Consider the following 12,063-nt stretch of genomic DNA (forward strand, 5'->3'; position numbering starts at 1 on the left):
ACAGGAAAGGTCATATATAGATGAGGACAGGAGAGGTCAGAGGTAGATGAGGACAGGAGAGGTCATAGATAGATGAGGACAGGAGAGGTCAGAGATGGATGAGGACAGGAGAGGTCAGAGATGGATGAGGACAGGAGAGGTCATAGATAGATGAGGACAGGAGAGGTCATAGATAGATGAGGACAGGAGAGGTCAGAGATAGATGAGGACAGAAGAGGAGAGGTAGATGAGGACAGGAGAGGTCAGAGATGGATGAGGACAGCAGAGGTCAGAGATAGATGAGGACAGGAGAGGTCATAGATAGATGAGGACAGGAGAGGTCAGAGGTAAATGAGGACAGGTCAGAGATAGGCCTCCCTGTAGCTCAGTTGGTAGAGCATGGTGTTTGCAACACCAGGGTTGTGGGTTCGATTCCCACGGGGGGCCAGTACGATTTTTTTTTTTTAAATGTATGAAATGAAATGTATGCATTCACTACTGTAAGTCGCTCTGGATAAGAGTGTCTGCTAAATGACTCAAATGTAAATGTAATGAGGACAGGAGAGGGTAGGTGTGAGGTTACAGAGCTATAGGTAAGGTGATTGGTGGGTAGGTGTGAGGTTACAGAGCTTTAGGTAAGGTGATTGGTGGGTAGGTGTGAGGTTACAGATCTATAGGTAAGGTGATTGGTGGGTAGGTGTGAGGTTACAGAGCTTTAGGTAAGGTGATTGGTGGGTAGGTGTGAGGTTACAGAGCTTTAGGTAAGGTGATTGGTGGGTAGGTGTGAGGTTACAGAGCTTTAGGTAAGGTGATTGGTGGGTAGGTGTGAGGTGTACAGAACTTTAGGTAAGGTGATTGGTGGGTAGGTGTACTCTGATATATGGGGTGTATAAACTCTGATATATGGGGTGTATAAACTCTGGTATTTGTGGTATATAAACTCTGGTATATGGGGTGTATAAACTCTGGTATATGGGGTGTATAAACTCTGATATATGGGGTGTATAAACTCTGCTATTTGTGGTGTATAAACTCTGATATATGGGGTGTATAAACTCTGGTATATGGGGTGTATAAACTCTGATATATGGGGTGTATAAACTCTGATATATTGGGTGTATAAACTCTGGTATATGGGGTGTATAAACACTGGTATATGGGGTGTATAAACTCTGGTATATGGGGTGTATAAACTCTGGTATATGGGGTGTATAAACTGTGGTATATGGGGTGTATAAACTGTGGTATATGGTGTATAAACTCTGGTATATGGGGTGTATAAACTCTGGTATATGGGGTGAATAAACTCTGATATATGGGGTGAATAAACTCTGGTATATGGGGTGTATAAACTGTGGTATATGGGGTGTATAAACTGTGGTATATGGTGTATATAAACTCTGGTATATGGGGTGAATAAACTCTGATATATGGGGTGTATGAACTCTGGTATATGGGGTGTATAAACTCTGGTATATGGGGTGCATAAACTCTGATATATGGGGTGTATGAACTCTGGTATATGGGGTTCAACTCTTGTGGAATATGTTTCAACAGAGCAGCTCCAGAACAGAACATTTATTGACAGTACCGCGGACAGAACCCTCATGAAACCATCCATCAACATCACAGACAGAACATCACTTAGAGGGATATTCAAATGTCAGCTGAGTGCTCATCTTCATTTAGTTTCATCTCAACCTCCCAGCTTCAGAACCAGTTGTAATGGTGATGTATGAGACGGTAATACACCAGTTGTAATGGTGATGTATGAGACGGTAATACACCAGTTGTAATGGTGATGTATGAGACGGTAATACACCAGTTGTAATGGTGATGTATGAGACGGTAATACACCAGTTGTAATGGTGATGTATGAGACGGTAATACACCAGTTGTAATGGTGATGTATGAGACGGTAATACACCAGTTGTAATGGTGATGTATGAGACGGTAATACACCAGTTGTAATGGTGATGTATGAGACGGTAATACACCAGTTGATGGACAAACTCATTGAGAAAGTGGAGATGTATTTGTGGGTAGCGTAGTGTGTGTGAGTCATTGAAAAAGAGCTGTCTAGACAAGCAGGCTGCAACAGACAGAGATGATCAATAGTTGTGTGTGATTGTTGTGAATGAGATGGTGTGTGTGTCACGGTTGGTGTCTGTGTGGGGTGACGTGTCATAAGACGGGGTGACTGACAGCGTTGTGTGTGTCTCCATGGTAACAGGTGTCGTCGTCGAACAAGCAGGGATCAGGCAGCACCTGTTGTAGCAGCCCAGAGTGGAGCAACACCTCAGACCACTGCAGTCAGAGCTACAGCAACGAGAGTCATTTAGCAGACACTCTTATCCAGAGTGACTTACAGGAGCAATCAGGGTTAAGTGCCTTGCTCAATGGCACATTTTCACCTAGTTGGCTCTGGGATTCGAACCAGCGACCTTTTGGCTACAGGCCCAATGCTCTTAACCACTAGGCTACCTGACACATTTAAACTCACAGTATACTATGTTTGAGCATTGCACCCAGAACTTATTGGAAATGTTAGTTTATGACAGTCTCTCTCCTGTCTCTCTCCAGTCTCTCTCCTGTCTCCCTCCTGTCTCCCTCCTGTCTCTCTCCTGTCTCCCTCCTGTCTCCCTCCTGTCTCCCTCCAGTCTCTCTCCTGTCTCTCTCCTGTCTCCCTCCTGTCTCTTTTCAGTCTCTCTCCTGTCTCTCTCCTGTCTCCCTCCTGTCTCTTTTCAGTCTCCCTCCTGTCTCTCTCCTGTCTCTCTCCAGTCTCCCTCCTGTCTCCCTCTAGACCTCCTAAGTGCAGACTCTCCAGAGCAGACTAACCTGTGCTGTCTGACGTCCATGGTGGACAGTATCACAGCAGTAGAAGGGGCTCCGGTGGCCTGCCCTGTACCTGTGGACATTCCCAAATGAACCCAGAGCAGCAGAGACACGTGCTGTTAACAGGGCCCTGCTCCAATACCTCTACTTCCAATACAAATCCACCCTTCTGTCCTCCTTCCCCTGAGAAAGTCACTGATCTGATATAACTGGATAGGTGAAAGCTATGCAGTGGAACCTACCCTGCACCCATCAATCATGTAAGATCAGTGACTGCCTCAATGAAGGGAGGAAGGAAGAGCAGGGCCTGCCCCAGTCAGGTCCAACCAGTCCTGGGACACCACACACCCACACAACACCAACACACCCACCCCACACAACACACCCACACAGCACCATACACACCAACACACCAACATGGGCCAGGGAATTTCTCCTGGTCTGGTCATGTAAACTGGACAAACTCCTTGCCCTAATACAAAGCCCTCACACCTCTTCCAGGCCTTTGACCTTATTCCCTAACTACCCAACCCTGTGGTCCACACCTCTTCCAGGCCTTTGACCTTATTCCCTAACTACCCAACCCTGTGGTCCACACCTCTTCCAGGCCTTTGACCTTATTCCCTAACTACCCAACCCTGTGGTCCACACCTCTTCCAGGCCTGAGACCTTATTCCCTAACTACCCAACCCTGTGGTCCACACCTCTTCCAGGCCTGAGACCTTATTCCCTAACTACCCAACCCTGTGGTCCACACCTCTTCCAGGCCTGGGACCTTATTCCCTAACTACCCAACCCTGTGGTCCACACCTCTTCCAGGCCTGGGACCTTATTCCCTAACTACCCAACCCTGTGGTCCACACCTCTTCCAGGCCTGGGACCTTATTCCCTAACTACCCAACCCTGTGGTCCACACCTCTTCCAGGCCTGGGACCTTATTCCCTAACTACCCAACCCTGTGGTCCACACCTCTTCCAGGCCTGGGACCTTATTCCCTAACTACCCAACCCTGTGGTCCACACCTCTTCCAGGCCTGGGACCTTATTCCCTAACTACCCAACCCTGTGGTCCACACCTCTTCCAGGCCTGGGACCTTATTCCCTAACTACCCAACCCTGTGGTCCACACCTCTTCCAGGCCTGGGACCTTATTCCCTAACTACCCAACCCTGTGGTCCACACCTCTTCCAGGCCTGGGACCTTATTCCCTAACTACCCAACCCTGTGGTCCACACCTCCCTCCCAGTAGCTTACCGGTCAGGTCAGATCCTAAGATGACCTCCCACTGACATCAATCAATGATGATTCAGGACAAAGATCAAGGTACCTGTGTGGATCTCACTGGGAAGGAGCAAAGAGAAAGATGGTTTTCTGTCCTAACTTAATGCAGAGAAATCCACCTTTCCTTCTTTTCTAAATCTTTCCCTGATCTATCTTGCATTCTGTTTGTGTTTGTTATGCTTAAAAACAACAGTTTATTATTTATGGGGCCAATATGTACCATGGCAGTTTTGACCAATGACTTGTGCTTAATTTCAACTGGTAATGAATGTTCGTGATTTAAATACGTTCCGTTTTTATTTAAAAACATTTTTACACATTTATTTTTGACCTTAATAATAAAGATTGTTGTGTATTTGTAGATGTTCCAAGAAGTTATATTTTTTTCAAACATGAATTAAAGACCATTTTCAATACTTGGTCGCATTTATCACACACACACACACACACACACCATCACCTCAAAATGAACACACACCATCACCTCAAAATGAACACACAACATCAACACTTATCTTAAAAAAACTGCTTTACTTATGTCTATAGTGTCAAAAATACAATAGACTTTTTAAATAGCAAATAATAAAATCTTGATTTGTCAGCATCATTTCACACCTGGAATAAATACAGGTACAGTACTCATAGCTGCCACAGTAGGAACCTCAGACACCTTTAAACCACAGTCTGTCAAATATACAACTGGATACAGACATCTGACACTGGTTCACTGATAGAGCTCTCTCATTGGAGGAGAGGAGGTCACACACACAACACTTGCTAGTGGTCAGACACAATCATTGGCCACATTCACATCCCCATGGCAACTGGACAGGAAGGGGAGGGGCCAGGGGAACAGTCCATATATGACATCATCACTGTCTCTGTCAGGTGACCTGTTTGTGAGGATTTCATTTGGCTGATGCCCGAGCAGCAATTTACAGTTTGATTTGAAATGAAGAAGAGACAATTTCCCAGACATACAGACGTCATCCAGTGAAAAACAACACCATCCATCCACCATGAAGGTTAGTCTGGGGTTTCACTGTCATAGCCGTTTCCCTCCAGTCCGAGATATAGGAGCCTACTGCTTTCATATCCACAGCTCCTACTGTACCCTCTCATATCCACAGCTCCTACTGTACCCTCTCATATCCACAGCTCCTACTGTACCCTCATACCCACAGCTCCTACTGTACACCTCTCATATCCACAGCTCCTACTGTACCCCCTTATATCCACATCTCCTACTGTACCCTCATATCCACAGCTCCTACTGTACCCTCTCATATCCACAGCTCCTACTGTACCCTCATACCCACAGCTCCTACTGTACACCTCTCATATCCATAGCTCCTACTGTACCCCCTTATATCCACAGCTCCTACTGTACCCTCATATCCACAGCTCCTACTGTACCCTCATATCCACAGCTCCTACTGTACCCTCTCATACCCACAACTCCTACTGTACCCTCTCATATCCACAACTCCTACTGTACCCTCTCATATCCACAGCTCCTACTGTACCCTCTCATACCCACAGCTCCTACTGTACCCTCTCATACCCACAGCTCCTACTGTACCCTCTCATATCCACAGCTCCTACTGTACCCTCTCATACCCACAGCTCCTACTGTACCCTCTCATATCCACAGCTCCTACTGTACCCTCTCATATCCACAGCTCCTACTGTACCCTCTCATATCCACAGCTCCTACTGTACCCTCTCATACCCACAGCTCCTACTGTACCCTCTCATATCCACAGCTCCTACTGTTCCCTCTCATATCCACAGCTCCTACTGTACCCTCTCATATCCACAGCTCCTACTGTACCCTCTCATATCCACAGCTCCTACTGTACCCTCTCATACCCACAGCTCCTACTGTACCCTCTCATATCCACAGCTCCTACTGTACCCTCTCATATCCACAGCTCCTACTGTACCCTCTCATATCCACAGCTCCTACTGTACCCTCTCATATCCACAGCTCCTACTGTACCCTCTCATATCCACAGCTCCTACTGTACCCTCTCATATCCACAGCTCCTACTGTACCCTCTCATACCCACAGCTCCTACTGTACCCTCTCATACCCACAGCTCCTACTGTACCCTCTCATATCCACAGCTCCTACTGTACCCTCTCATATCCACAGCTCCTACTGTACCCTCTCATACCCACAGCTCCTACTGTACCCTCTCATATCCACAGCTCCTACTGTACCCTCTCATATCCACAGCTCCTACTGTACCCTCTCATATCCACAGCTCCTACTCTACCCTCTCATATCCATAGGATCCCCTACTATACTCATGGTGGCTACATTGTGTCAAATAGGGGAAGGAGAGGAGAAAACAAGAGGAGATAGGAAAAGGAAGGAGGAGAGGAGAGAAGGAAAGGAGGGGATCAAAGGCAGGAAAGGTAACTGAGCCGTTTAGGTCTGGACTCATGAACCTGTGGCTGAGGATCATAGTAGTAGTATTCACATAGAGGAACACAGCCCTCCTTGCTTAGTGAATCCCTCATGGAACTGGCGTTTCAGACACTGACAGCATAGAAAACAGAGGTCCAACACACAGAGAACAGTCACCACTGAATACAGGGCATTGGGTTTCATACAGCAATGATATCATAATATTCTCCCTATATAATTCCAATATATATTGATATAAAAAACACGTCATCCATTTTATTTACAGATAGAGACAATACATGATGAATACCTTGCATAACCGAGAGGGGGCACCGTGTAGGTGGGATTTGTCATTAAAACAGCCAGGAGTTAGACTAGGACCCACAGATTAGGAATTAGGATTAGAACCCACAGATTAGGAATTAGGACTAGAACCCACAGATTAGGAATTAGGACTAGAACCCACAGATTAGGAATTAGGATTAGAACCCACAGATTAGGAATTAGTACTAGAACCCACAGATTAGGAATTAGGACTAGAACCCACAGATTAGGAATTAGTACTAGAACCCACAGATTAGGAATTAGGATTAGAACCCACAGATTAGGAATTAGGATTAGAACCCACAGATTAGGAATTAGGACTAGAACCCACAGATTAGGAATTAGGACTAGAACCCACAGATTAGGAATTAATACTAGACCAGGGAGCGGGAGCACGAAACCACAACAACAAGGCTACTGGGGGTACTGGGTTTACTGGGAATAGAGACGGTGCAGAGGCTCCTTTACAGCAGTGAGAACGCCAATGAGCACGCTCAAAGTTCGAAGGTCAAAAGGTCAGAGGTCACCGCCGTATTGCACGTGTCCCAGGGAGAAGGTGAGAGGTGATGCTGGATACAGGTCCCTTAACGTCCAGATTTCTCCCAAATTTGGCATGTTACACTCGAAAGGCCGCAAGCATGTGTCCATAAAGGTAATGGGAATGCACTGAAAGAGATAGAACGACAGAGAGAAGGAGAGAGAGGGAGAGAACGAGAGGAGGATTTACTCATTTACAGTAGTTTGATTGTTTTAAAGCAGCACACTTGCACCCTTATCAAGTTAGAATAGGTTAGAAGTGGGTTAGCCCTTCTGTTAGTAACTAGGGATGAATTAGCATGAAGATTCCCTAATCCTTTTATTCAGAAAAAGGCTCTTGGCCATAACCATTTGTTAGCATTGCTAGGTTGTCTTACCTGTTAGCGTTAGCTCCTGTTAGTAAGTGGAGTGCAGTTAGCAGGAGTACGTCCGTACAGCAGAGGGATCGAGTCTCTGGGGATCCGGGGGAGGAGCTAGACAGGACGTGGCAGAAATGGGTGTGGCAGAGCGGGAGAGAAAGGAGACAGCGTGCAGTGAGTCAGGCAAAGCAGAGTGAACGGCACAAACACGCATGAATGCCCTCACACACACCAAGTGTTAAGATGAAATCATTTGGTGGCTTTCATTGTCAGTGAGTCGCCAAACACTCGCATCACATCCATCCATCCATTCATCACATCCATCCATTCAACTATGAATACAGTACTCCCTATGAATACAGTACTCCCTATGAATACAGTACTCCCTATGAATACAGTACTCCCTATGAATACAGTACCCCCTATGAATACAGTACTCCCTATGAATACAGTACTCCCTATGAATACAGTACTCCCTATGAATACAGTACTCCCTATGAATACAGTACTCCCTATGAATACAGTACTCCCTATGAATACAGTACCCCTATGAATACAGTACTCCCTATGAATACAGTACTCCCTATGAATACAGTACTCCCTATGAATACAGTACCCCTATGAATACAGTACTCCCTATGAATACAGTACTCCCTATGAATACAGTACTCCCTATGAATACAGTACTCCCTATGAATACAGTACCCCCTATGAATACAGTACCCCTATGAATACAGTACTCCCTATGAATACAGTACTCCCTATGAATACAGTACTCCCTATGAATACAGTACTCCCTATGAATACAGTACTCCCTATGAATACAGTACCCCTATGAATACAGTACTCCCTATGAATACAGTACTCCCTATGAATACAGTACTCCCTATGAATACAGTACTCCCTATGAATACAGTACCCCCTATGAATACAGTACCCCCTATGAATACAGTACCCCCTTCCAAACAACTTCTGGTTGCAGGTGGTTCTTGGGCACCAGGGCCATGGACATGGAGGGCATATGGAACCCAGCGGGCAGGGTTTCCATGGAGCCCGCCATCATGACCATCCCTCCCCCTCCCTCCCGCTCCCTGAAACGCTTACGCCACGATGGAGAGCGGCGGAACGCCTTATCATCCCCACTCTACGGAGAGAGAGAGAGAGAGAGAGAGAGAGAGAGAGAGAGAGAGAGAGGGAGAGAGAGAGAGAGCGTCAACAGTAACGTAAAAACGATTGTACACAAACAAGCAAAATGGTAATACAGAAACAGATACATATTTCCCAGGGAGATGGTGAAAGTAAAACTCTTGAGGGACCAGTATTTCCTGGAGACTCACCTCCTCCAGTCTGCAATCGGTGCCCAGGGCCAGGACGTTGTTGAACTCTCTCTCTAGAACCTGCCGAGCCTGGAGCGCACACACACACACACACACACACACACACACACACACACACACACACACACACACACACACACACACACACACACACACACACACACACACACACACACACACACACACACACACACACACATAGATATACAGCATACAGGTACAGAGATAATAGACAAGATTCTAAAATCTGTGATTGTTTTCCAACAGGTGACGTCACTCCTACACAAAGCTAGGTTGTGTGTGTGTGTGGGGGGGGGTTCTAGCCCCTGTACTTTCTTCTCGTAGAAGCTCAGCCCGGTGGAGTGGAACTATGATGTGGGGGACCGGGAGCTGTTGGTTGTGGTTAAGGCTTTGAAGGCGTAGAGACATTGGCTTGAGGGGGCTAGACACCCTTTTCTCATCTGGACTGACCACCGTAATCTGGAGTACATCCAGGAGACTGAACCCTCGCCAGGCAAGGTGGGCCATGTTTTTCACCCGTTTTGTGTTTACCCTTTCTTACAGACCAGGCTCCCAGACGTTAAGGCAGACGCATTGTCCCGGTTGTATGACACAGAGGAGCGGCCCATGGATCCCACTCCCATACTCCCCACCTCCTGCCTGGTGGCGCCGGTAGTGTGGGAGCTGGACACGGACATAGAGCAGGCGTTACGTGCAGAGCCCGCTCCCGTCCAGTGTCCCGCTGGGCGTCTGTACGTCCCGTCTGCTGTTCGTGACCGGTTGATCTATTGGGCCCACACGTCACCCTCCTCTGGTCATCCTGGGATCGGTTGAGCAGGAGGTACTGGTGGCCTACCTTGGCTAAGGACGTGAGGGTTTATGTTTCCTCCTGCTCGGTGTGCGCCCAGTGTAAGGCTCCTAGGCACCTGCCCAGAGGTAAGCTACATCCCTTACCCGTTCCACAACGGCCATGGTCACACCTGTCGCTGGATTTTCTGACCGATCTTCCACTCTCACAGGGTAACACCGCGATCCTGGTCGTTGTGGATCGTTTCTCTAAGTCCTGTCATCTCCTCCCTCTGGCCGGTCTCGCTATGGCCCTACAGACTGTGGAGGCCTTGTTTACGCACGTCTTCCGGCACTACGGGGTGCCTGAGGATATAGTGTCTGATCTGGGTCCCCAGTTCACGTCTAGGGTCTGGAAGGCGTTCATGGAACGTCTGGGGGTCTCGATCAGCCTTTCACCCAGAGAGTAATGGGCAGGTGGAAAGAGTAAACCAGGATGTGGGCAGGTTTCTGCGGTCCTATTGCCAGGACTGGCCGGGGGAGTGGGCGGCGTTCGTGCCCTGGGCTGAGATGGCACAGAACTCGCTTCATCACTCCTCCACTAACCTCTCCCCCTTCCAGTGCGTACTGGGGTACCAGCCGGTTCTGGCGCCTTGGCATCAGAGCCAGACCGAGGTTCCTGCGGTGGACGACTGGTTCAGGCACGTGGAGGAGACATGGGAAGCTGTCCGTGTTCACCTTCAGCAGGCCGTGATGCGCCAAAAGGAAAACACAGATCGCCACCGCAGTGAGGCCCCGGTGTTCGCACCGGGGGACCGGGTCTGGCTCTCGACCCGAAACCTGCCCCTCTGCCTGCCCTGCCCGGAAGCTGGGTCCGCGATTTGTGGGGCCATTTAACCTGTTGGGGCTAGGGGGCAGTATTTTCACGGCCGGATGAAAAACGTACCCAATTTGAACAGGTTACTACTCTGGCCCAGAAACTAGAATATGCATATGATTAGTATATTTGTATAGAAAACACTCTGAAGTTTCTAAAACTGTTTGAATTGTGTCTGTGAGTATAACAGAACTCATATGGCAGGCAAAAACCTGAGAAAAAGTCAAGCAGGAAGTGAAAAATCTGAGGTTGTAGTTTTTTCAAGTGATTGCCTTGACTGTATACAGTGACTTAGGGTTCATTTTGCACTTCCTAAAGCTTCCACTAGATGTCAACAGTCTTTAGAATGGTGTTTGAATATTCTATGGTGAATTTGATGGGAATAACAGCACAAGGAAGTAGGTTATTATAAGGCATGGGTTCAGTCACGCGCAAGGACTTGGGAGCGAGCTGAATTCATATTCACTCCTAAAGAGAACGGATAGGTCCGGTTGGAATTTTATTCAAGATATATGATAAAAACAACCTAAAGATTGATTAAATACATCGTTTGACATGTTTCTACAAACTGTAGTATAACTTTTTTGACTTTTCGTCTGGACTAAGTAAGCATGCGCGTTGTGGATTTGGATAGTGAACCTAATTATTTGGACATAAATATGAACTTTATCAAACATTTATTGTGGAGCTGGGGTTCCTGGGAGTGCCTTCTGATGAAGATAATCAAAGGTAAGTGAATATTTATAATGTCATTTCTTAGTTTTACTGACTCCAAGATGGCGGGTTTCTGTTTGCTTGTTATTGGTGTCTTTTGGGCTGTACTCAGATTATTGCAAATTGTGCTTTCGCCGTGAACCTTTTTTGAAATCTGACAAAGCGGTTACATTTAGGAGAAGTGTATCTATAATTCTGTGCATAACACTTCTATATTGATCAAAGTTTATGATGAGTATTTCTGTAATATGTGTGCTCATTGTGCTCATTCACCGTTGGGTTTGGAGGGAAAACATTTCTCAACATTACGCGCCAATGTAAAATGCTGTTTTTGGATATAAATATGAACTTTATCGAGCAAAACATACATGTATTGTGTAACATAATGTCCTAGGAGTGTCATCTGATGAAGATCGTCAAAGGTTAGTGCATAATTTTAGCTGAATTTCTGGTATTTGTGTGTCACGTCCTGACCAGTAAAGGGGTCTATTTGTTATTGTAGTTTGGTCAGGACGTGGCAGAGGGTATTTGTTATTGTAGTTTGGTCAGGACGTGGCAGAGGGTATTTGTTTTCATGGTTTTGTGTACGTGTTTAAATAGAGGGATATTTTGTGTAGAG

At 46.7% G+C, this 12,063-nt stretch overlaps 1 protein-coding gene across 1 annotated transcript in view; it reads right to left on the reverse strand.

Moving 5' to 3' along the window:
• Positions 1 to 8,604: 8,604 nt before the first annotated feature.
• Positions 8,605 to 12,063, reverse strand: part of LOC145859587 (liprin-alpha-2) — a 51,127-nt gene continuing 47,668 nt past the window's right edge. Inside the window, exons 10-11 of the mRNA XM_082959566.1 lie at positions 9,068 to 9,136; positions 8,605 to 8,874 (exon numbers count right to left, since the gene is read on the reverse strand). Coding sequence (XP_082815692.1) covers positions 9,121 to 9,136 — 16 coding nt within the window. The 3' untranslated portion in view covers positions 8,605 to 8,874; positions 9,068 to 9,120. The remainder of the gene's footprint in view (positions 8,875 to 9,067; positions 9,137 to 12,063) is intronic.

Source organism: Salmo salar, chromosome 12 (assembly GCF_965601325.2).
Source record: "Salmo salar chromosome 12, fSalSal1, whole genome shotgun sequence".
NCBI classification, from domain to species: Eukaryota; Metazoa; Chordata; class Actinopteri; order Salmoniformes; family Salmonidae; genus Salmo; species Salmo salar.